We start from the raw sequence: 27,246 nt of genomic DNA, 5'->3' as shown, positions 1-27,246 counted from the left end.
CACTGCACCAAATTAACAGGGAGTTGACGTCATTTTGCATGATCGCACAATCAGCCGGAGAACGTACGATGCGATAAAATTTGAGGTCATCGGCAAATGATAGTTTTGACGTAGAAAGAAGCACACAGAGATCGTTCACATAGATGTTGAAGATCAGTGGTCCAAGAACACTCCCTTGAGGTACCGCAGACGTAATGTCGAAGAATCGAGATCGTGTTGAGTTAACAACAACGTATGCACTAAGACTAGATAAGTATTAAGCTATCCACTACTTTATCCATCCCCGGAAGCCAATATGCTCCAATTTCTCGATGACAAGATTGTGCGGTACGGTATAAAAAGCTTTAGCGAAATCCACATATATACCATCGAATTGACTTCACTAAACCATCTCACGTGACAATGCCGAAACGTAACACATCAGGTTCGTCGTTGTTGATCGATTCTTCATGAACCCATGTTGAGAATCAGATATAATAGGCGATGCAACAGTGTATAGCACATTATGTATCAGCTTCTCAAACACTTTGCTTAGGCAGCACAGGATGGAAACACCACGATAGTTAGACACTTGGTTTGAATTACCGGATTTGTGAATTGGAACAACGGAAGCTGTTTTCCATGCCAGCGGAAAGGTTTTTTCACGTAACGACCTATTGAACAACATAGCAATGGGCTTTGCTAGTTCCATGGAGCAGTTTTTGAGGAATGCGGCCTCATCAGCTCGTTGAAGCATCTCGGATATTTATAGCTACCCAAAATACCTGCAATTATTAGATTTCCCTAAGAATCCAGCGATGAACCGGTCTTTACCTTGCCAAATGTCAACCACTCATACTTTGCAAACTGACAACCTGGCAGAACAATGAGTTAGAACAGAAGCAAGCGATCGCCTGAGGGGCCTAGACAAAGTGTACAGGAATCAAATCTCCGGATCTCAAGAATGGTAGTAAGACAACAAACAGAACAGCATCGGATTTAATATATAGCCAACCAAGTATTCTCGGACCTACTGGAAAACATTCTCCCTACCCCAAGAAGACCTTAAGCGGCCACGTAAATGGTCATCAGTTTATGCTATTTATTTCTTTCTCTTAGGGAGCATCCACAAATTACGTAACGCTTTGAGGGGGGAGGGGGGGTTGGCCAAAGTGTGACGATCCATACAAAATTTTCAGACGTTTCATACAAAAAGTGTGACATGGGGGGGAGGGGGGGTTGAAAATGCCCAATTTTTGCGTTACGTAATTAATGGATCTTCCCTTATAGGATCTTGCGCTCCTTTGTTCAGGGTCTCCTAGTTTGGGCTCTAGAGAGGGCGATTTCTCTTCACCACTTTGCCATTTTCCCTTCGCCAAATTTTCAGGAACAACACTTAACAAGTAAAGACCGGGTTCAGCTTTAAAAACTCACTTAAATAAAGCGTTTTGATTCAGTGAGAACAACGTCATGGAACATTTAAGCAATTATTTGGTAAAGGATTATTGAAAAAAATTAAAAAAAAAATGTTTGAATATATTTCCCAACTTTTAAACTCCATGACATTTGTTGAGTTTAAGTTAGGAGAAATATCCGAACTGAAATCTGACATCGCTGCACTAAAAATTGAAATCGTAGGTGAATTTTAGATTGTATCTACGCATAACCAAAATAAGTTTTAATTGTTTTCTATGGAATGCGTACAACATAAAGTTTTGTTTCTTATAGTCTTTAAACATATTTCTGTAGGCTGTATTTTCCTGTGGCAAAATTAATGATCTTCATCAAATATGTTCGCCATTAGTACGGCAGTCGGTTTCCCATCAGTTAAAAAGCCACATATGCTTCCCTAATCAAATTACGATTGGCATGGATTTCGTCCGCAATGAACGGTCATTTCTCTAACCAACTTGCCGCTGGCTAAATTAAAGGTAAATATTAAAGCTCAAGAGACACCTACAACAACGCAACCGAATTTACTGATAATATGTTCACCGCGGGGAAATAGGCATTGGCTTTCCACTTGGTTCAATCAATACTTCGGTTGCGCCCGACAAAAGGGAATTGGGGAATAACTTTACGCAACAACTTCTTCTGTAACAGCACATCCTCCAAAGCCGCATCATCGTCACATTATGGTATACGTCGGGAAAGTGCTGCTCCGGTGGGAATTCCAGGAACCGTAAAAAGCACGAAACGAAAATTGATTAAATCTAGTTGATTAATTTCTAATCACAATTCCCGGTAAATTTGAGCCCCCGTCGTCAGTCGTATCCCAGAAGGAGGAGAGAAATCAATCAGTTTATTAAAGGATTAGCGTTGAGACATGATTTCATCAAATTTAATTTCTAAATCCTTGGCACTCATCTGAATAATTGGGTTGATGAGGGGTATTGAAGTTTTTGCAGATTTTATATCTATATCAAAAAGCCGATTTTCCAAAGTCCCTTTTTAAATGAGAATTTGAAGGTAAAGTGAGACGAATGAATCATCTTGAGAATCATGCACTAAGCTATCAAAAGATAAATATTGAATCACGTATGATTATTTTAGACAAAATGTCATATATTTTATCATTCCGTATTTTCACTATAGTTTGAACCAAACCACTTGAAACTATTTGAATCAAGTGACACTGAACAGATCAAAATTGAAAACTATTTTAAATTGATTCACATTTCTATCTGAATAGATTTAATTTACCCCAATCACTCGTTCGCACTTACACGGCTGATATGATGTGAATGTTTTGACTGAACCGAGTCAAGCACCGTGAAACAAGACGGAATTAAAACAAATTAAACATTTATTAATCCTCTCCCGGTTTACCGGCTGTCGTCTTTCGCGTCTTTTTTTTTCCGAAATAGAGCCGGGCGCGCCAAAGAAGACACTCGCGTGTCACTTTGCCACAAATTTGTCACTTTTACCCAGAATCTGTTTTCTTCGACAAGAACCGACGACCGGTGCCGGTGATCTCTGCGTGGTGTCGCTTCGTATGTTGGCAGAACACACGCGCAAAGGCACGCACCCATCTTCACAGGTGGTTCCTGATTCCTGTTTGCCCGGGGTCGCGCGAGCTACATTTTCTTGCGTGATTTTAGAAAAGGGCCCATGCCAACAAATTTGGTTTAATTTCTTTTCATGATAAATGTCACATAACCTCACCTTTTTTTCAATAAATTCGTTGAATTTAAACTCTATGAAAAATTCGAATGCAACAACAATAGACCTTTTTCAAATGATTCGCCATTGTTCGTTCATCTTGAGAAAAAGTTTGTATGATTTTACGCGCTCCCGGGGTGCTCGTTTGGTACCTTTATTGTCGGCACATCTCCGGGGCGCGCTGCGATGTCGACGACAAAATGTTGCCAAGTGAAAGATAAACACTTCTTCTCTAGTTGTCGGCTGTCTCGGACCGGCTAACGATTCAGGGGTTAGGGAAAACGCCGCTTCGTCGCATCCAAGGAAGATGATGTGATGACGATGAACCGTGGCGTCCTTGCCAGCACCGGGAAAATGTGTGTGTGCGAGTGAGTGAGAGATTATATTTGGGGTGCAATAAAATTAAAAAGTCTAAATAAAAACATCAAACATAAACACAATGAAATAAGAAGATAAGCCGGAACTTTTGAGTTGGTTTTTGGAGAAAGGTGGAATGTTTGTCGAAGTCATTGAGATATGAATCCTACGGAAAGGCTTGGCAGTAGTTTCGCCTATCGATAACTCCATCGAGGATTGTTTCCTTAAAGTTTTATCGACGCTATTGTCAGAATATAAATTAACAACGAAAAGTTGATAAGGGTGGAAATCATATTTGCTGAATGATATTTATGCAAATGTGAGATTTTACTTTTTTGTTGAGAGATCTGTTACTATTTTTTATGTTTGTTTTTCTTTATATGTTTACTGAGCAAAGCCATGTTTCATTGTGTCAGTCTTTGATCCTTAACATAGACATCTTTTTTTTATATTGATATATTTTTTTATATCTTCTTCTTCATCTTCTTCATTGGCATTACATCCCCCTGGGACGTTGCCGCCTCGCAGCTTAGTGTTCATTAAGCACTTCCACAGTTATTTACTGCGAGGTTTCTAAGCAAAGTTACCATTTCTGCATACGTATATAATGATGGTAACACGATGATACACGGGAACAAGAAGGCGAGGTGCACAGTGAGCAAGGTGGATCGATCAGGTTGCGGACCCTCCGCAGACTGCGTGGTTGGCGACGTGCCATGGACCGAGCCAAATGGAGAAGACTCTTATATACCGCACCGGCCACTTCGGCCTTAGTCTGAATAAATAATAATAATAACACGAAGATACTTTTATGCCCAGGGAAGTCGAGACAATTTCCAAACCGAAAGTTGCCTATACCAGCACCGGGAATCGAACCCAGCCACCCTCAGCATGGTCTTGCTTTGTAGCCGCGCATCTTACCGCACGGCTAGGAAGGCCCCATATTTTTTTATATCGAATTCAATAATTGATATATTTTTGTTAAAGTCAACTCGTTTCCAGGGTTTAAACTAAATTAATATTTTAAGTTAAATGTGAAACAAGTAAGAAGAGAAAAAGTGAAATAATAAGGAAGTGAAAACGTGAGCTTTGTGGGCGTGCGGTTAACGACGTCAATCGTCTGGTTACGGAGTGTGAGTTCGATTCCCGACCCGGTAAGGAGAAAACTTTTCGTGATCGAAAAATTCATCTCTGGTTCATTGGGTCAAAATGTTAAAATGTTAAAATGTTAAAATGTTAAAATGTTAAAATGTTAAAATGTTAAAATGTTAAAATGTTAAAATGTTAAAATGTTAAAATGTTAAAATGTTAAAATGTTTAAATGTTTAAATGTTTAAATGTTTAAATGTTTAAATGTTTAAATGTTTAAATGTTTAAATGTTTAAATGTTTAAATGTTTAAATGTTTAAATGTTTAAATGTTTAAATGTTTAAATGTTTAAATGTTTAAATGTTTAAATGTTTAAATGTTTAAATGTTTAAATGTTTAAATGTTTAAATGTTTAAATGTTTAAATGTTTAAATGTTTAAATGTTTAAATGTTTAAATGTTTAAATGTTTAAATGTTTAAATGTTTAAATGTTTAAATGTTTAAATGTTTAAATGTTTAAATGTTTAAATGTTTAAATGTTTAAATGTTTAAATGTTTAAATGTTTAAATGTTTAAATGTTTAAATGTTTAAATGTTTAAATGTTTAAATGTTTAAATGTTTAAATGTTAAAATGTTAAAATGTTAAAATGTTTAAATGTTTAAATGTTTAAATGTTTAAATGTTTAAATGTTTAAATGTTTAAATGTTTAAATGTTTAAATGTTTAAATGTTTAAATGTTTAAATGTTTAAATGTTTAAATGTTTAAATGTTTAAATGTTTAAATGTTTAAATGTTTAAATGTTTAAATGTTTAAATGTTTAAATGTTTAAATGTTTAAATGTTTAAATGTTTAAATGTTTAAATGTTTAAATGTTTAAATGTTTAAATGTTTAAATGTTTAAATGTTTAAATGTTTAAATGTTTAAATGTTTAAATGTTTAAATGTTTAAATGTTTAAATGTTTAAATGTTTAAATGTTTAAATGTTAAAATGTTAAAATGTTAAAATGTTAAAATGTTAAAATGTTAAAATGTTAAAATGTTGAAATGTTGAAATGTTGAAATGTTGAAATGTTAAAATGTAAAAATGTGAAAATGTTAAAATGTTAAAATGTTAAAATGTTAAAATGTTTAAATGTTTAAATGTTTAAATGTTTAAATGTTTAAATGTTAAAATGTTAAAATGTTAAAATGTTAAAATGTTAAAATGTTAAAATGTTAAAATGTTAAAATGTTAAAATGTTAAAATGTTAAAATGTTAAAATGTTAAAATGTTAAAATGTTAAAATGTTAAAATGTTAAAATGTTAAAATGTTAAAATGTTAAAATGTTAAAATGTTTAAATGTTAGAATGTGAAAATGTTAAAATGTTTAAATGTTTAAATGTTTAAATGTTTAAATGTTTAAATGTTTAAATGTTTAAATGTTTAAATGTTTAAATGTTAAAATGATGAAATGTTAAAATGTTGAAATGGTAAAATGTAAAATGTTAAAATGTTAAAATGTTAAAATGTTAAAATGTTAAAATGTTAAAATGTTAAAATGTTAAAATGTTAAAATGTTAAAATGTTAAAATGTTAAAATGTTAAAATGTTAAAATGTTAAAATGTTAAAATGTTAAAATGTTAAAATGTTTAAATGTTTAAATGTTTAAATGTTTAAATGTTTAAATGTTAAAATGTTTAAATGTTGAAATGTTAAAATGTAAAAATGTGAAAATGTTAAAACGTTAAAATGTTAAAATGTTAAAATGTTAAAATGTTAAAATGTTAAAATGTTAAAATGTTAAAATGTTAAAATGTTTAAATGTTTAAATGTTGATATGTTTAAATGTTTAAATGTTGAAATGTTAAAATGTAAAAATGTGAAAATGTTAAAACGTTAAAATGTTAAAATGTTAAAATGTTAAAATGTTAAAATGTTAAAATGTTAAAATGTTAAAATGTTAAAGTGTTAAAATGTTAAAATGTTTAAATGTTTAAATGTTTAAATGTTTAAATGTTAAAATGTTTAAATGTTAAAATGTTAAAATGTTAAAATGTTAAAATGTTAAAATGTTAAAATGTTAAAATGTTAAAATGTTAAAATGTTAAAATGTTAAAATGTTAAAATGTTAAAATGTAAAAATGTTAAAATGTTAAAATGTTAAAATGTTAAAATGTTAAAATGTTAAAATGTTAAAATGTTAAAATGTTAAAATGTTAAAATGTTAAAATGTTAAAATGTTAAAATGTTAAAATGTTAAAATGTTAAAATGTTAAAATGTTAAAATGTTAAAATGTTAAAATGTTAAAATGTTAAAATGTTAAAATGTTAAAATGTTAAAATGTTAAAATGTTAAAATGTTAAAATTGTGGAGAATGTGAAAATGTGAAGTCTTAAAGTACTAAAGACTTAAAGTATTAAAGACGTGAAGTATTAAAGTCGCAGTCTTAGAATCTCTTAGACTTAAAGTATTAAAGACTTGAAGTATTAAAGTCTTAAAGTCTCAAAGTCCTAAAATCTCAAAGTCTTAAGGTATTAATGTCTTAAAGTCTTAAAGTTTCAAAGTTCTTAAGTAACAAAATCTTAAAGTCTTAAAGTCTCAAAGTCTCAAAGTATCAAAGTTTCAAAGTCTCAAAGTCTCAAAGTCTTAAAGTCTCAAAGTTTTAAAGTTTCAAAGTCTCAAAGTCTTAAAGCAGTGATCCCCAAAGTGCGGCCCGTGGTCCGCATGCGGCTCTCGAAGCCTTTTCCTGCGGCCCGTGACGAATTACAGAACATACATTACATGTGACCCATCGACATACATTACATGAAAGAAAAGCTTATTATTGTGCCCGGTTTTTCGTTGCACTCGGAAATATGTCAAGCTCACATCAATATGGTGTTTAAGAAACATATAAACCATGAATTATTTTATCATAATGAATAATTTAAACCATCATTACATAGATGTTATGTAGGGTAACGATAATATACTTTGATGGTATTTCCCCGGGTTATGAAAATAGCAGATGTGCATTTTTTCGCAGATTCAAACTGCTCCTGTACATTTATTCTTGAAAATTTGCTAGGATGTGGCAAAATTGAACTGAAAAATTGCTAGATTTTTAATTTTAGAAAATATGTTGACTATATTAACCATCAAGTCTGCTGGTACCTGGCCTTAAAACACGTTTGAAACATGTCGTCGTTATTTGCCAGGACAAGTTATAGTGAACAATTCTCGAGAATAAAGTTTAAAATTTTAGAATCGGTCCACATATGATCATTTGGAAAAAAAAACTAAGAATATCTGCAAAAGTATCTGATAATATCGACTAAAAATAAGCAAATGAAATATCCTATCCTTACAAGTATGTTATTTGAAGAAGATACAGAAAACGAATAGAATTTTTGAAATATAAAATATGTAAATAGAAAAAATCATTTAATATTATGTTTTAAAATTCAATACGAAATGAAAAAGAAATGTTGCAAATATACTGCGGCCCACTTCAACAGTTCAAAATTACTGCGCGGCCCTTGATAATAAGCAGACTAGAAATGTCTTAAAATATTAAAGAAATAAAGTCTTAAAGTCTTACAGTCTTGAAATCTTAAAGACTTAAAATCTCAAAGCCTTAAAGTCTTAAAGTCTTAAAGTCTTAAAGTCTTAAAGTCTTAAAGTCTTAAAGTCTTAAAGTCTTAAAGTCTTAAAGTCTTGAAGTCTTAAAGTCTTAAAGTCTTAAAGTCTTAAAGTCTTAAAGTCTCAAAATCTCAAAGACTTTGAGTCTCAAAGTCTTAAAGTCTTAAAGTCTTAAAGTCTTAAAGTCTTAAAGTCTTAAAGTCTTAAAGTCTTAAAGTCTTAAAGTCTTAAAGTCTTAAAGTCTTAAAGTCTTAAAGTCTTAAAGTCTTAAAGCCTCCTGAATATCTTCAGAGTTACTCTTGGAATTAGTCCATCATGGAAAGATGGAACTTTTCTGCAAAACAAAACTACCGTCCATGTTGTCATGTCCACCACACTGGTTGAACTAATTCGATCCATAGGTGACCCCTCCATCGGATGGATTGCGTTATTTTTAGCGGAATAAATTGTAATTCGATTAGCGATGGCGGAGAGGAGATTCCCCATTTTCCCCGGAGAAAATCCCAACCCACCAAGTGGCGCGATGCTCTCTTACCCCACGACAAATGAAGGATGGGTCGCGGTTGAATTTGCTGATCGATTGAAAAATGGAAAATAACATTTATCCTAACGATTATTATCCGCTGACAGCGGGTGTTTGGGGGCGTAGGCCGATTGATGTAATCTTCGGGGAACGATAAACACGTGACAAATCCGATTGTGATTGAATCCATTTTTGTGGAATTGAGATGCGATTTGGTGTGGGTTTCTAAAGGGGACATTGTACGTAATTTGTCATATTGATATATTCTGTCTGGCACAAATCGTTCATTATGGATCGGTGGACGTCATTATTTTCATCTTCTTGGTTGAACCTCCCTATCCTGGAGAAGCACTTCAGATCCAACGAAATGAAGAAATATTCAATAATTTATTAAATTTCGGTTTTCCTTTCTCTCTTTTATTGCAGATCGTCAACAATGAGTGAGGGCATATTTCCCGCCAGAAGCACTCGTACTCGCGTGAACTCGAACTCGGTCAATGTAGCGCACTCGTCGTTCCGGCCATTTCGTAAGACGTACAGATATAGAAACACATAAAGACGACGGCAACGACGACGACGACGATGGAAAAACTGATGACCAAAATCCCCCGGGATAACAAACCAATAAATTTTAATTAACGATAGTAGTTATTATAACTGATTTCTGTTGGCTGGCCGTTGCTTCTGCTAGGAAGGAAAACAGAACCAGAAATATAGCAAAGATCACTGATAGTTTCTCTTTAGGGTGGTTGAGCGATGGGTGGAGAAGAGTGGTCGTAGAGGAAGGTTTATGTCAATATCGATTGTAATTGATTTGGTGACGGTGGGCTACAGTAAAGCAATTTTAGTTAGATGTAATTTTCAATTAATTTAAAATTGCTGTAATTAGCTGCATTGTGATTTCAACCCTTCTTAAATAAATCAGTGTCTCATTTAATTGAATTAATGGAATTGGTTTACCTTCTACTTGAAGTTGTACAAAGCAAACTAATTTTTTTTAATATTTGACAAAAATCTGTTGAACAGTCTTCAATATTTATTTTGCAACAATGTTAAACATTAAAAAAAATCATCGCTGGATACCGTCCGTCGAAACTTCAAGTAGTAATTAGGAAAGGTACAAGCATTGAATTTTTCTACTTCATTCACCACTGCTTGCTCCTGAGTGCTGGTCACATAAAAAAACAGAAACTAAATCAATTATGGGAAATATGTCCACCTTCATTTCCAGAACTACAAAACGACTCACAGTGACAAAAGTATCGAAGACCACGAAAGCGAAGTTTCAATTGAAATGACTAACATCGTTTCAAAAATTTTCCTCAAAGTTACTGACTACGACGACGACTGCTGACGCGACGGGCGGAACCGGATATAAATAACCGAATGAAAGATACAATAAAGTGGAAAAGGATGATGATTTTTTTTGCGACTGAGAAGTACTTTTTCATTAGCGCCTTATGAAATATTAATTAAGAGTGGCGGGGTGGTTCGGCACGGGGACGGATGTGGATGGATTGTAGCTGCAGTAGCCCGGTGGAAGCCGAATTGCTGCATCATCAAGTAAAGCGAAGTGCGCGATGAGTTTTTTCGCCCATCCCACCGAGGCGCAATTGAGTTTTTTTTTTAATATTTTCGTTTGTTTTGACTTCTTTTTTAATTAGTTGAGTCGAGTGGTGAACACCTGAAACAAACCCACCGAGCTAGTTAATGGTTTATTGGAGCCGGTAATGGCGAAAACAAACTTCACTTTTTATTTGCATTGGCGTCTTTTCATTCGGGTTGACGTCTTGTGAAGGCATTGCTTTAAAATCAAGAACCAGAGATGAAATTCCGATGTTTGCTTTTCAGCTTTGTATTTTATGGAGTTAGGAAATGTGGGTCCAATAAAAACCACTAGTCAGAGACATTCATCCTGTTTGCAGTTATGTCAAGATGATTCCATCAAATAGATAAAAGGATAAATGTTTCAGTTGATAATCTCATAGCTTCTAAAACCATTCATGAAGCAAACAGCAAACAGAATAGGAAAAATTCATTTTTGGAATAGTACTAAACTCGTTTTATGACAGGTAATGAAATTTAACTAAAAGAGATTAATGGTTTTCCCAAGCTATCTTTTTAAGTTGAGTCAGCCCTATTTTCACAGATTTCTGGCATTAACAACAATTTACTAAAATACTTGCTCGAAATGGTAAGATGAAAGTCGATTTTAAATGGTAAAAAAAAACGCGATACCAGTTGTTCGACGACTCTGCTGCTTGATATGCAGATATGCATTTTGACAGAAAAATATTTTTTCTCCAAACGATGTTTGGTCAATCGAGACATCCATTACTCACCAACAAGTGTCATGAAGTTTGTGCTCTATTTGAATAATGTTTGACTCTCGAAGAAGCCACGCGTTGAAAGAAAAAATCGAGTTGAATGGCGTACGAGACACTGAAGTTAAAATTTAAATACATAGTTAATGACGGAAAACTGTCATATTGCTCTCTTTCAAATCGAATCGATCACAACATGAATTAAGCAGTTTTTCGACTAACAATGTAAAGAGTCTTTAGTCACTGGTGGATAACGATTCCAAAAATAAACATTTCGAAATAACTTCGATTTCCCATGCTCAACAGCCCAACTACTATCAGTTATCAAACACCACAACACCAACCACCAGTCACCGCCATAACCGAGCTAGATATCGCTGAGCAAAGGGGGCGTATATGTGCTTCCCTAAGCAGACCCATCTGCCCTTTTCGTTCCTCTATTTCGTTGCTGTAGTAATGCAAACAAAGCGAACACATGACTCTGTACGGAGGAAAAAATCTCGTGAACCCGCCGACGAAATCGACAGCACGCGGTTACACAATATTTGAAACCAACAACCGCGTCCTGTTGTGCTTACCGAATGCCAGTGGTGGGTGTGCGGTGCAACAGCACTCTATTTTGTCTCTGGTTGAAAAAAAAACCTCCAACATCCCAAAGCGCCCGCAAATGACGTCGCAGCCAGCTCAGCCCAGGAAAATAGAAATCTTGCACCTTATTCTGGAACTCTGTTCAGGTCGTCGGGGCAATGTGCTTTTCCGAAGGAAGAATATGGACGGAGAAATAAATGTGGGAAGTAAAACGTTATCTGCATGTGTGAAGGACCGACCGAGAAAAGGCACTGATGGGAAGCGCGATACTGGCTGCGTCTTTCCACTGACTTGTCGTTAATCGAAGTGGAACAAATCCACGGGCCACTAAACATTAGTATCGAAGAACACAGATCACAATATGGTTTTCAAACTTAAGTTGATGATTCGAAATACATTCTTATTTTGTTAAAACAGGCCTTCTTTCTCAGCCATCAAGCAGTCATACACTAGTAAATATTTGACGTAGAATTACGTCCTTCGGTAAGATAGGAGGGTCATTCCAAAGTTTCAAATTTGGGACCGTCACGAAGAGAGGTCAGGAAGTACGAGCCAATAACTCAGCCGTTTTTTAGCGGATTCTGAAGATTTGGGTATGAGTCAATTAATAAACTCTCTAAGATTCTATACAACTATTGTAAACAACTGATTCAATGCATTAAACTATTTAAAAATTCAATGTCGCCAGCCAACGTTGAAATTGCACTTTAACAGTAAATTGCCTACATTGTAGCCATCCGGCATGAACATACATAAAATGTTGATGATCTTATTTCGCATCCACTATCGCACTATACGTATTTCTACGTTTATTTTGCGGTCGTATCTTTGATACAACCCTTTCCTTTTTTGATTTCATAAATATCTTGCAGCGGAGGCCGATTTTTATACAAAATTTCCAAATTTGACAAGTTGTAACTTTGTTCCCCAACGACGTTGTGCTGAAATTTTGGCAGTTAACTACAAACATGTTGAAATTTTCATATAACTAAGCATCATATTTTTCGATGCACTCGCATTAAGTTTTTCGCTGCACCAAGTCAAATTGTTCAAAATAAAGCAGTTTTTATTTTGAAAATATCTAAAAACAATTGATTGAAATGTCATTAGCTTGTATTTTACTAAGAAACACTAAGTAGATTATTGAAAAAATACGAATCGTGGAATATGACATTTGAATGGGTCCATTATATAAAAAAAATGCTGTGTTCTTACTCCTGCCTTTCCTGCTTTCCAACCGTTGTCAAGAGTGTCTTGCCTGGGAAGTAATAGTTATTGGAATCGAATGCGGTTGTGTGGTGTCTTTTTCAAGCCAGTTAGATTGCTCGAATAGAAGCCGTTAAAAAATGTGTGCGGTATTACTACGCTTTATTGATTGGCTTGACCAATGGAATTTGCCACCGTACGAGGAACGCTGTCGTCTTTTAAGAATCGAACCACTTGATGTGAGAAGTAGAATCGTCCAAGCAAGAAGCAACGTTTGCAGGAAAATTGCTCACAGGTGACATCGATTGTCCTGCATTGCTGGCCCAAATTTAAATATCCCGGGTAGAAGAAAATGACTCATTAACAGTAAAACGTGATATTGATAACAAAACATGATATGAACTTGTTTGAAATAAGAGTAAAAATAACAAGCGAAAATAACAAAAAATTTCACCGAAATATCATTAAAGTATCAGGTTTTGCCATTAGAACGAACTTATCAATATCTTGGGCTATTAGTTTGTTCTTGTAAACAGCAAAACCTGATATTTTATGATATTTCGGTGCATTTTTTTGTTATCTTCGCTTGTTATTTTTACTCTTATTTCAAACAAGTTAATATCATGTTTTGTTATCAATATCACGGTTTCTACCCGGGATACGCGTCAGGAAGACCGCTTCGTTACCGAAACTTCGTTTTCCTGGAGTCGAGGAGCAACAATTATGCCTTGAACAAGCCCGTCCGTGCCATCTGCCAACAATATAGAATATGTAAAATAATTGTTAATAACAACAGTAACCATACTTTTGGCACCGGGCTATCAACGGTCTCGCTTGGTGTGTCGTTATTTGGTACCTTCGCTACGATACTTCAAAAGGATCATTTATTCTAAGTAGCCTACTCTCTGGTTGAATCATATTATCTAGCCTATTACTGTCCCAGCTTTTGGGTCCTAACTTATAAGCCCTTTATTCGCAAAGGAATTCGATTATGTTCGTAAGATCGTTACTCACTTCTATTGGGTTCACCATACCGTTGCTATCAAACTCTGCTGGAGTAGAGCTTGACGATGTTCGACCATTGTAGTAATACTTTTTTTTATTACTATAGCGAAAATTACGAAAAATATGAATGATTACATCAGAAAAGACGAAAAAGTCAAGAAAAAAGTTATGAGTTCAAACCAGGAAAGCACCATTTAAGTATTAGGGGCCCCACACACGCTCCGACATGTTGTACAACTTTGACTTCGCCCCCAAGTTTGTGCGACCAATTCAGTTTGTACAACCGAACAGTTGGTACAACCAAAACTCCAACAAACGATACATTTTGTCATTTTCATTCTGTATATGCTGATGTGTTTGGTGCCTTTTTCACGAATACTTAATTGGATGAATTGAATTGAAATAAAATAGGATTGGAGTGCAATTAGATTGGATTTGAATTGGAATAAGTTTAAAATTAGATTGGTTGTGGATTGAATTGAATTTTATTGGAACGTGAATGACATGGTATTGGAATTTTGGTGATGATGGATTGGAATGCGATTGAATTTTGCTTAGAGTTGGAATTGAATTTGATTATGATTGGAAGTTTCGAAGAGGCATCGGAAGTTTCTCCCGGAGTTCCTCCGGAAGTTCATTCTGGAAATACACCAGAAGTTCCTTCCGAAAGTTTTTTTTTTCCGGAATTCCTCCGAAAGCTCCTCCCTGAATCCCTCCATAAGTTACTCCCAGTTCCAGAAGTTCCGGGTGAATTCGGAAGTTCCTCCCTAAATTCCTCAGAAAGCTTCTCCCGGAATTCCTCTGAAAGTTCCTCCCGTAATTGCACCGGAAAATAGAATTGGATTGTTCCACCAAGACTTCCTCCGGAAGTTCCTACATTAATACCTCCGAAAGTTCCTTCAGGAATTACTCATGAAGTTCCTCCAGAAATTTCTTCCAGGAATGCGTTCACCGGAAGTTATTTTATGGATTCCTCCGGAAGTTCATCAGGAAGCTCTTCCCGGAATTCATCCGGTAGTTTCTCCCGGAGCTCCTCCGGAAGTGTCTCCCGTAATTCCCCCGGAAGTTCTTCCCGCAATTCCCCCGGAAATCCCCTGGAAGTTCCTTCCGGAAATCCCCCGGGAGTTCCTTCCGAAATTCCTAAGGGAGTTCCTCTCGGAATTCTTCCGGAAGTTCCTCCTGGAATTCCTATGGAAGCTCCTCCTGGAATTCTTCCGGAAGTTTCTCTCGGAATTCCTCCAGAAGTTCCTCCCAGAATTCCTCCGGAAGTTCCTCTCGGAATTCCTCCGGAAGTTCCTCCCAGAATTCCTCCGGAAGATCCTCCCGGAAGATCCTCCCGGAATTCCTTCGGAAGTTCCTCCTGGAATTCCTCCGTAATTCCTCTGGAAGTTCTTCCCGCAATTTCCCCGGAAATCTCCCGGAAGTTCCTTCCGGAATTCCAGTTCTTCTCGGAATTCCTCTGGAAGTTCCTCCTGGAATTCCTCCCAATGTTCCTCTCGGAATTCCTCCCGACGTTCCTCCCGGAATTCCTCCGGAAGTGTCTCCGGAAGTTCATCCCGCAATTCCTCCGGAAGTTCCTCTCGGAATTCCTCCGTAAGTTCCTTTCAGAATTCCTCCGGAGTTCCTCTAGGAATTCCTCCGGAAGTTCCTCCATGAATTCTTCCGGAACTTCCTCTCAGAATTCCTCCGGAAGTTTCTCTCGAAATTCCTCCGGAAAATCCTCCATGAATTCCTCCGGAAGTTCCTCCATGCATTCCTCCGAAAGTTCCTCCATGAATTCCTCTGGAAGTTCCTCTCGGAATTCCTCTGGAAGTTCCTCTCGAAATTTCTCCAGAAGTTCCTCCCGGAATTTCTTCAGAAGTTCCTCCCGAAATTCCCGAGTTCAGTGCGTGATTTCTCTTGTTTCGGACAGTTAGGTAAAATCACTGTGTATAAAGAATGGCACGGTCGTATCGCTTATCAGAGTGAATCCAGATCCAACGATACCTACCAACTAACTGATAATCCTTCCTGTGGTTTTTGTGGAGACTCAGAGGTAAACACGGTCTTCAAATAACAAAAACCACCTACTAATATTCCTTCCCTCTTCCTAACTGACTACAAGGACGTGGCCGGCGCCGTTATTGATCATGTGAATATTTGAGTCACTGAAACTTGCACACTGAGAATGCTTGAACAATCCCAGTCAATCATTCAGTTGATTCTTTGTGCAATTCCACTGATTCTGGCCAATCACGGAGTAGCAACCATAGAAATGTGTAGTCAGTCAAAGCTAAGCTAGAAGTTCCTCCCGAAATTCCTCCGAAAGTTCCTCCTGGAATTCTTCCGGATGTTCCTCCCGAATTTTTTCAGGAAGTTCCTCCCGGAATTCCCCTGGAAGTTCCTCCTAGAATTCCTCCGGATGTTTTTCCCGGAATTTCTCCGGAAGTTCCTCCAGGAATTCCGCCAGAATTTCCTCCTGGAATTCCTCTGGATGTTCCTCCCGGAGATCTTCTGGAAATTCCTCCCGAAGTTCTTCCGGAAATTCCTCACGGAGTTCTTCCAGGAATTCCTCCCGGAGTTCATTCGGAAATTCCTCCAGGAAATCCTCCGGAAGTTCCCTTACGTGTTTCTCCGGAAGTTACTCATGGAATTCCGAAGATCCTCCGGAATTCCTCCGGAAGTTATCCTAGAGTTTCCTCCGGAAGTTCTTAAAAAAATTTCTCCGGAAGTTCCTCCGAGTGAAATACCTTATGGATAAACTCCGGAAATTCTGCCAAGAAATCTTCCGGAAGTTCCTCCAGAAATTTCTCTGGAAGTTCCTCCAGGAATGTCTCCAGAAGTTATTCAAGGATTTCCTCTGGAAGTTCCTAAAAGAATTTCTCCGGAAGTTCCCACAGGAATTCTTCCTGAAGCTCCTCCAGGAATTCCTCCGGAAGTAAATAGAAGTTCCTCCATGTATTCCTCTAGAAAGTTCTTCACTTTCATTCTGTGTATTTTTTGGAAAGTTTTTTCGCATTCGTTCTGTGGATTTTTTAGAAAGTTTTCACTTTCATTGTGTGGATTTTCCATATCAAATACTTCCAAATTTGTCAATGAATTCCACTAGATGTTGCTTTTAAAGTTCAAGCGTGAATTCTTCCGAAAATTTTCCCGGATTTTTTAGATATGGTCCCTCGGAAATTCTATCAGTAATTCCGCAATCAATTCCTATGAGAAGTTCTTCAAAAGTTCTCCTGAAAATTCCCTAAAACTCTTTTTAAATTACTTCCTCAACTCAACAAACATTACTTACTCATTCCCAGAATTTCCTGCCAAAAAACCCAAAAAAAAATCTCCAGATAGTTCCTCCAAAATTTTTCCAAGAGTTCAAGTTTTCGAAGAGAGTTTTCTATTCCACCAGAAGAATTGAATGCAACAGTGCTGTACAACAACACCACACACAATGCAACTTGGTTGTACAACATTTGACTCCGCCCACCACAAGTCTGAGCAAAATCAAACTGTTTTGATTTCATCCGACCAACTTTGCAACTTTGAAACCGTCCGTCCGACAGTCGTACAACTTGTCCACAGACGGTCCGACTTAGCTCCGACCGAACCAAATCTCCTGGGGGCGGAGTCAAAGTTGCACAACACGTCGGAGCGTGTGTGGGGTCCCTTACACATAAAACAGCTTGGATAATATCATCTTCCTACATAGCAGATTAAAAACCAGGAAATTCTTCTGGTACGATTTTGGGGAAATCCTTCCACCAGGAATTCTGGGAAATACTTTCTACAATAAATCTGGTTTATTTCAATCACAACCACAACCACAAATCTGGGAAACATCACCTCCATAAAATTCTTTCTGCAAGAATTTTGGGGATTACTCCCCCGAGGGTTCTGAAGAATCCGTCCGGAAAGAATTATGGGAAATTGTTTTGCCCACTTCATTATGTAGAATTCCTCTAAGAACTATCACTTTATTACTATTTTCTTCATTTGTTAAAAAATCCTCCACCAGGAGTTCTGGGAAACTTGTACAATGGGGTCGCTTTTTACGAGTATATATTTTATAAATATCTCGCTCCACGTAAATTTCCGAAACTTTTTAAAAATCAGCTGATTTTCTTCGATTTTTTGTGACTTTTTTTTTCGTGGTATCAGCTCATTGTTTTGATAAATCCAAAGGCCAGAAATAACCAGAAACAAACTGCGTAAAAAGCGATCTCAGTGCACTCCAAGAATTTAAGGTTTTTGATTCTCTAGGAATCCATTTCTAGGAGTTCTGAAGATTTACCCCTTCCGGAATTATTGTAAGCTCTTCTTCTAAGGATTTTAGAAAATTAAATCTCCCTTTAGATATTCTGTTTCGTTGAATTCTATTTAGAAGAATCGACGAACGGGCTTTTCGGGCGTTTCTGCTTCATACGCAGAAGGTCGTGAGTACAATCTCAGGCCCCTCCTCCATCCCCCTGTTTTGTATATTTCTATATTTCTATATTATATATGTCTCATTTTCAAGCAGTTTGTAGAAAATGGTCGTTGGTTGGTTGGTCCTATGCCAACTTGGCTGTTTTAGTATTATGCTAGAATTGGAAATGAACATTCAATTAAAAATAAAGTCACCTCTTCACATTTCGATATTGAAGGGATCATCAAAATAGGGAGAGATCGCAGAATGGAAGGAAAATTGAAAAGGGTACGTGATTTTTCTGGATCACTCGTTACTATGAAAAACGACAACAAAACAAATGTCGTTTCCTGTTGTTGATGCGTTTGTTAATGTCCAAAAATGGTCTAGTACATAAAAAAATTGAACATATCGACATAGGAAGAGTGAATGCTGAACAAAATATGTTCAGAACCCATCGAGGTAAGGAGTTTATAGAGATGTATGAAGCCCAAACGTATGTAGATTAAAGAGACTGGGGAAACCATCGACATAGGGAGAGATATCGAGATATAGAACATCGAGATGTAGAGAGTGGTATGTTGTTCTTTCTTTCCTACCTACCCCCATAATCTAACCTACCCCCATAATTCAATAGAATTTCAAGTGCAGAGGTGTCCTCGGCTTGTAGTGGGAGACAGACTGCATTATCGTCATTGCTCACTGTGGACATTGAGGTTGAAAAGCAAATTCCATGCCCCAGATAGATTCAATCTATTCTACAAGCATTCTAAGTAATTGAAACAGTGACCCCCATTTGACCCATTGTTAGCCCTGACGATGGTATTCCTTTTTCTCGAATTCTCGGGAAATCTCCCCTGAGGTATTTTCGAGAATTACTTTTCGGGGGATTCTTGGAATTTCTCCAAGAATACTAGATTATTCCTTCTTCAGGGTTTTTGGAATTGTCCATTATGTCGGAAACTGCTCCTTCAAGAATTTTGGGGAATGAGCTCACGGCAACCACTTTGGCACGTATTTTGGGGAATCCTATTCCCAGAAGTTCGGAGGGATTGCTTCTTCAAGAATGTGTAGCAACTCCTTCTCCCAGAATTTTGGAAAATCGCTTACCCTAGCCCACAAATTCTGGACGAAGTCTTTGTCGAGAACTCTGGGAAATTTCTCCCTCCACGAATTCAGGGAAATGTCTTCTCGATGTTTCTATTTCTTCCACTGATTGATTCAATTAATTTCTTATTCAAGAATTCTGGGAAGCTCTTCTGCCAGATTTTTTTTTTAGAAATTCAGAAGTTGCAGGAATTCATTATCGAGGAATTTTGAAGATGTAATGAACATTTATTTTAAAACTATAAAAAATTGGCCAACGTAGAACAATTTTTTATATTTTTCCTTAATATTGGGAAAAGGAATCAAGTGTCTCCATATTGAGTTTATAACTAAAAATTTTTATATTCTGAAATTGTAAAAAAAAAATAAAGGGATCCAGGAGGGGATTAAGTTTGCCCAGAGATCGAGTCTTCTTATCTTCCCTTACGAGAAACTGTTTATGGTAGAAGGGATTTGAGGTGCGTGCCGATTCAAACGCTCGATCTCACAAAATATTGAAAGCACCCAAATAAAAACAATATGTGAGGTGGGCATAATGTTGGATACAATTATTTGAGGTTTTAACCTTCCGAGCATAGCAATAGGAGGAGACCACATCAACCGTGGAAAATTTTAGATGGTTGCCTTGTGAAATAAACTTGTTTCTCGAACAATAAAAAGCATTCATGTGTTGAATCCTATTCACTCTAACTTTCACCTACTCAGTGACTGAGTAAAATTGTATTGCTCTCTCTTTTCTTCCCACGGAAATATTACTCAGTTTCCGTCAAAAGCAGGATTACTCATTGTTTTGAGTTGTCCTGCTTTTACGGAAATTGAGTAAAATTTCCGTGGGATAGAAAGAGAGAGCAATACAATTTTACTCAGTCACTGAGTAGGTGAAAGTTAGCGTGTTTGTTCTGTAAAATTTTATTTAAAAAAAAAAAGACAAACGAATGGACGCTAACATAACTTCATATGTTCAAACATGACCATCGACCAAACCAAAATGAACATATTCCATTCCGACTTCCGACAACTCACATGTGCCCGTACGATATAGATAAAACCGTCCACGCAGATCACTAGACTATAGGAGAGAAGAGCAACCGGCAAAGCAAATATAGATAACGCCAACCAACCGACCTGGTCCGCTGTTTGTCCTCGCCTTTTGACGTCGTCGATGTCGTTGCCGTCTCCGTATTGCTGGAAGTTTTATTTTTTTCGTTGATAACGTCGTCCAAGAGCTGGAGCGCGGGTCCCACCACTTAGTACTAATCACCGTGCCGAGTCGTCAACAGCCCAACCCCGGTGTAGTGTGCAGCGTCCTGTTGCCTTCTACGCCCGCGTTTCGTGTTTGTCGCGTTTCCCGTCGTATCCGATTTCGCCGAACATCTGCCCCGTCGAAAACCGCGTGTTCGCGTTGCATCCGCTTTGCGTTCTGGATCCGGAATCGAAAAGGTCTGACATCCCACCGTCATACGAATGCGCGGAAGGAATTGATTACTTTGATAGTGCAATGTGCCAGGGAAGAATTTCAGAACCGACAAAGCAAATCACGTAGATCACAGCCACGAGACCACATCGCACAATGCTGTAAACTGATTCAAAAGGTGGATGAAAATGATAACTTTTCTCGGAACTGCTTAATACTAATATGAGGTGACTAAGAAATTCGTTGGACAAATTCCATGAACGAGCGACAGCAATGTAATCTGCATCAATTTCTTATATGCTAATAATTGAGATATGTGTCAGTGGAACAGCAATAAGTTGCAAGATCTATCAATACAGTTATTTACATTCTCTCTAACAGATACTGAAGCTTGTTGAAATGAAATTTTTCCTAATTAATTGTCTTATCCTCCTCCTTGAGCCTCCTAATGAAAAGTTATCGTTTTTCCCACCGTTAAAATGGGATTTTCTTATTGTGCTACACTAGCAGCGCAACAGCGATAAGAGTGAACGAATTTATAAGTCTTCCTTATCGATAGTGAAGAAGCGACTGGGCGAAAAAGAATAAGAAGAAGCACGTACGAAGTTTATCTAAGATAAGATTCTTTTTCTTTCATTCCCCATTGCAGGAAAGAGTCTCTCCGTTCCACGCAACAAGTGTTGTTAGTTGAAGAAGATTTGCTCCTCGTTTGAATAAAATAGCAAAAAAAAGGTATCAAGAGCTGCGATAGAAGTGTGAAAAGTTAAAGCTTTTTGAAATATAATCTTTAAGAGTCTGATAATAAGAAGCCATCGCAGCCGAATAAAAGAAGTGTGAGAAAGAGCAAATCACAAGGTGTCGAAAAGGTGGTGTTCATATTTTGCGTATCCGTTTTTCCGTGCCATAAAAGTGCGTTTTCTTTTGCGTGTGTCAGTGCGTGTCCAAAGTCTTTTCTTTCCCTCTGTTCTCGTGTTATATATCTTCTCCTGTGTGAGTGTCCAACCCCTCGTCCGCGACATAAGAAAATCTATATTTCGGAAAAAAAGAAGTGTTCCTTTCAATAATCCCCCATCTACAATGCTTAATTCGTTGGAAGCGTTGGCCGGCAAGATTTCGCCTGGCTCGGGCAAGAGTTCCCCCTCGTCCGGGATCGATAACAACGGCAACAAGGTGGTGCTGGGTGGATACGGGCTGCTGCACCCCCAACTGCTGAGTGCCGCCAAGCATCCGTACCAGAAGCCGGGTCTCAGCAACAACAACAACAACAGCAACGTGGTAAAGAATGCGGCCCTGATCAATGGGGGCGGGGCGCTTGCAGCGACGGTGGTGGCCTCGCCGGCGGTGATCGCGGCCAGCATCGGTAGCAGCAATGGGGCCGGACCCGGTGGCGACCAGCACCTGCTCCACCACCAGTCGGCGGCGGCACACCGGGCGGACGTGATGGCCAATGTGGCAACCATGCAGCAGATCGAGATGAACGCCAAAGAAAAGTGAGTACCCACGAACTATTTTTATTCTTATCGGCTGATAAGGTTTATGCGTTTATCTATAGGAAAACACACATTACCTGTTGCCTTCGTTATCTAACGAAAAGGTTGACCGTGAACAAACACGGTAGACGCAAACCAGTTTGAAAACATTATTTCTCAACACCTTGAAAAATTCCATGTTGGATTCCACGCATTCTCTTAGAATTCACCAAAGTCTTCAAATTTCTAGGTATTTCTTCCAAATTGCAAGAATTAAAAATCTGTTAAATCTTGATGAACGATAGAAATCCGTCTAAAATACAGAAGTCTCATAAATATCACAGAAGTCCTCATGAAAGTAAAGAGGTTTCAGTTAATAGTTCGTTAGGCACTATTTCTTCGATTCTATAATTTGATCGCAACAGATTGTAGGAATTGCGGAAAAAGTAGAAATTGATTATGATGATCAAGGAGTGAGAAAGTTAAGAGTTGGACTGATACCATTTGGCCACAGCACAGGTAGCGTGCAGATCGTTTCGGGCAGCATTTCTCGCTTAACTTTTCAAAAGGACCTAAGTAACATTTTTTTCATGAATTAATTTGAATAGCGCAATCAACAGAACAGCATGAAAGCTATTGATTGCAATATGTATTCAAATTAATTCATGAAAAAAATGTTACTTAGGTCCTTTTGAAAAGTTAAGCGAGATTTGCTGTCGTTATTTGTTTACACGCAAAAAAAGCGTTCCCGGATTCGTGAACCAGCAAAAATCGTGATTTTATTCATTTTATTCCAGCAACCGTGATTTTATTCATGAATTCGGGAACACCAGTCACGTTTTCCAGAACGTTCCAGAAAACGTGACTGTATTCCCGAATCCGTGACTGTTGTTCATGAAAAAATACACCGTGAACTCGATAGTTCACGAATTCATGAACGCTTTTTTTGTGTGTAGTTTGGCGAGCATGCAGACTCGCATTTTAAGATAAAGTCTCACCAGTGAGCAACATGGTTTGCACATTTAAATAAATATTGGTATTTAGTCCTCTATGACAGGCATTGACAAAAATCAGATCATGAGTAAAAATCGACTAAATTCATGACAACTTGATGCTCTACTGCGGCATAATCGATGATGCTTCCTAGATCGTTGAAATTTGGCGTTCGTTGATTCAAAGTTTAAAGATCTTCATCGCTCACCAATAGGAGACAACTGAGTGAGGCAAATCACTTGGTAACCTAACAATGAGTGTTGTTACGACACGCTGTTAGAAAAATCTTTTCAGACATTATAAAAATTCAGTCCGCTATGAGAATGGAACTCTGATGCACTGCATGGAAGGCTTTCATACTTTCTCTCCTCAATCCCAGCAACTTGAAAGTAGAGTGAATGTTTTAGTTTGTTTTGATGTTTTAGTTTTATTCTAGTAGGTAGAGCAAGCGTAACGCAAATGCTCAAGTCGTAGCTTCCCTGGATACCATACCAAGGTTGGCTTGACGAAATCTGTTGCTCGTTGTTTACGCAGCAACGATCGCTCATAATCGTTGTTTGGTATTCATCTGAGCAAGGCTATTCAATCACTGGCATAGGATGTCATGATTGAATTCGATCAATGCTCGTCCGCTTCACTCACGCTTTCAATGCCTGCTCTATGACGACATATGATTTGCTCATTTTAGTATTGGGATTTAGTCCTCTAACGAACCTATGGTGGGACAGACAGGCAGAATGCTGGACACAAGACTCAACGAACACCAGAACAACATGAAGAAAAAGGAGGCAAAAACGGGTCTAACACAACATTTCCTGGAAGAAGGACATAACTTTAACTTCAACAAAACCGAAATTCTAGAGAGGATCGAAAACCAGGAGAGCAGACTAATAGCAGAGGCTTTCCATATCAAGCTAATTGGTGACGACAGAACCGTCAACATGCAGCGTGAATGTGGTGGAATTAATTCTGCATACAATGGCCTAGTGTGCAAAATACGATCACTCAGAACACATACAACACGAAGAGAAGATGGGTGACGTCAAGCAGAACATCGTGTGGGATGCAGAAATTTAGGGGGGTTTTTAGTTTGAAAACCACACTGGTGGTGAACGTTTGATCAATTGCAAGTGGGTGAAAGAAAATTGTACTTTGTATTTTAAATGAAAATTGTTAACCATGTTTCAATAAATTTTAGATCTGATGATGGCTGAAAAGCAGTAGGCCGAAACGTTATGCAAAATTATGCAAAGTGTGTGTTTAGTTTTCACCGAAAAATATCAACAAATTAACGATATAAAGTTCACGGTGACCCAAACCCTACCAAGAACCTATGGTTCGCATATTCGTTTTGGGATTTAGTCCTCTTTGACGAAAATCTGGTTCGAATATTTTAGCTTTGGGATTCAGTCCCGGATGTTGACCACCCATATATCTGGTTCCGATTCGGTCCAATTCTTTGCGAGAAACATGGGTTTAATTAAAATATTGTGCCTTGGTGGAATTTGTGTTACGGTTGATTTTATTTTGTTCAAACAGTTGGCCATATTCGATCGAGTCTGTATCATTTGTGCTCGATCGTGTCTGTTTTGTTTGTTGATTCTGTATCTAGATCTAAGAAATAATGATTAGTAGTGATTTGTCCCAAGTTTGCTCCATATACAGACATCAAATCGTTGATGCACACTAATTGATTCGAGGTACCCGAATAGGACACAAACACCGTGTAAACATATTTTTTTGGTTTGCCCTATCGGAAATGTCGCTTTTTGAAAAATCGAAAAGAAAAAAAGTAGATCAAAAATACTTTTTTTCAAGGGACACCCTGATTCAAGTAGATAAAATTGCTCTAAATCAGCTCTTAACTACAGAAAAAGTTTTTGTAGCCAAATTTATTGGAATAAGCTGCGCTACAACTTTGTAGAATATTACATGTCAGTATTCCGTGAAAAAAAATCATTTTTATTATTTTTTTGTATATTGAGCCATCCTATTTTTTGATAGCAACATAATATGAGCGGAGAGATATAAGACAGAAAGAAGCAGACGAATAAGAAAAAAAAATCAAAATAATCTTGTTTCTCACTTTTTACTTCTTACTAGTCTTTTCTCACAACTCAACTCACAACTTCTCACTACTTACTTCCTACTTCCTTCTTCGCATATCTCGCTTCTCACATCCCTCTTCCCACAACTCACTTCTCACTATTCATTTCTCTCTTCTCACCTCGCACTTCTCACTTTCACTTCCCGGAAGTGAGAAACAAGATTTTTTTTTCCTTTATTTATTTAGTAGGCACTCTGTGTTCGACGACCGCTACTGTGCCGAGATCTACTGTGGTATTCTCGTCGCTTAGAATCCACACAGAATCTATTTTTAGATTACCTATTGTCCATAGCATCGTCCGTTCATTCGTCCATATCGTGAGTCCATGTAGATGCTTTGTTCCGTTTGCCATGTATCGAGTCCGTTGGAGGTATGTCTCCGGAAAGAGGGTCAGTTTGTCAGTCGCCGTCAGGTAGCTGTGTTGGTCAGACGCGTTCCCCATTACGCCGTACTGCTGCTGCACTTCTGGCGATTGACGAGTGGTTGATGGGGGGACTGGGAATCGGAGAAACAAGATTATTTTGCTTTTTTTCTTTTTTCTTATTCGTCTTCTTCTTTCTGTCTTATATCTCTCATATTATGAAGTTATAAGTGAGAAATGAAAAATGAAAAACGCGAAGTGAGAAGTCAGAAGTGCTAGGTGAGAAGAGAGAAATGAATAGTGAGAAGTGAGTTGTGGGAAGAGGGATGTGAGAAGCGAGATATGCGAAGAAGTAAGTAGTGAGAAGTTGTGAGTTAAGTTGTGAGAAAAGAGTAGTAAGAAGTAAAAAGTGAGAAGCTAGAAACAAGATTATTTTGCTTTTTTTCTTTTTCTTTCTGTCTTATATCTTTCCGCTCACTTCTATCTACTCAAACTCAACATCAAGCTTCTCACTTCCCAATTATGATCTCTTATTTCTCACTCTTTGCTTCTGTTTTTCTAACTACTCACACCCTACTTTTCACATAGCAACTATCACATCTCACTTCTTACAACTCACTTCTCATTTCTCATTTTCCACTACTTACATGTTACTGCACACATTTAATTACTCAATCAATACTCACTTCCGTTTTTCAGTACTCACTTCTTACTACTCCATACTCATTTCGAATATCTCACTCCTCACTTCGCAGTTCCCGTTGTTTATTATTCACTTCGAATATCTCACTTCTCACTTTACTTGATAAGAAAACAAGTTATAACTATTTCGCCAAACGGGATTCGGCTAAATATGAATGTGTTCCCTATCTCGATACCTCCCTAACTCTTGTGCTAAAATTACGTAACGTTTGAGAGGAGGGAGGGGTTTAGCAACCGTTTCTTATTTTGACATACAGGTAGAGTAGGGTGCCAATGAAAATGACATTTTCGAATTTCAAAAAACGACATTGCTCACATGTTTCATTACCTCAAAATATGACCCCATGCAAAATTTGAGCTCAATCGGACATGATTTAGGGGTGCCTAAAATTTATCAAAGTTTTGAAATTTTTATCCTTGAAAATTTTCCCAAAGGAAAAGTCGAAAATCGAATTTTTGTTTTTGATGCCATATAACTTAAAAATGCATGAAACATCGAGATCTGGTGTTATTAAAAAAAAATGAAAAAAAATCGATTATTTCTCTTAGAACATTTTTGGGACTTTTTCATCGAATTTTAACACCGAACAATACGCAAACGTTTTCGTAGCCAAAAATATCCCCCTATGGGAAATTTGAGCTAAATCGAACATCTGTCATAAGACGAGTTTGAACAATCCCATTGAATTCCACCACTTAATTGTATCCTGACAGATACGTATTTCGACCTCAACAGTAAGGCCGTCTGGTCGAAATACGTTGAGGTCGAAATACGTATCTGTCAGGATACAATTAAGTGGTGGAATTCAATGGGATTGTTCAAACTCGTCTTATGACAGGTGAAAACATTCCACTAAAAAGCTCAAAATAATTT

The 27,246-nt window shown here is 37.2% G+C and overlaps 1 protein-coding gene across 2 annotated transcripts in view; it reads left to right on the top strand.

The window, feature by feature from the left end:
* The window catches only part of LOC134218123 (uncharacterized), a 380,421-nt gene that overhangs the window by 155,858 nt on the left and 197,317 nt on the right, over nt 1-27,246 (top strand). The window contains exons 2-3 of one of the 2 annotated variants that reach the window (XM_062696991.1): nt 9,145-9,245; nt 21,390-22,230. In XM_062696991.1, coding sequence (XP_062552975.1) covers nt 21,818-22,230 — 413 coding nt within the window. In that variant the 5' untranslated portion in view covers nt 9,145-9,245; nt 21,390-21,817. Of the gene's footprint in view, nt 1-9,144; nt 9,246-20,548; nt 20,767-21,389; nt 22,231-27,246 lie in introns of those variants that run through there. The other variant, XM_062696990.1, reaches the window with a different exon arrangement.

Source organism: Armigeres subalbatus, chromosome 2 (assembly GCF_024139115.2).
Source record: "Armigeres subalbatus isolate Guangzhou_Male chromosome 2, GZ_Asu_2, whole genome shotgun sequence".
In the NCBI taxonomy this organism is placed as follows: Eukaryota; Metazoa; Arthropoda; class Insecta; order Diptera; family Culicidae; genus Armigeres; species Armigeres subalbatus.
This window is presented reverse-complemented; position numbering and strand designations above follow the sequence as displayed.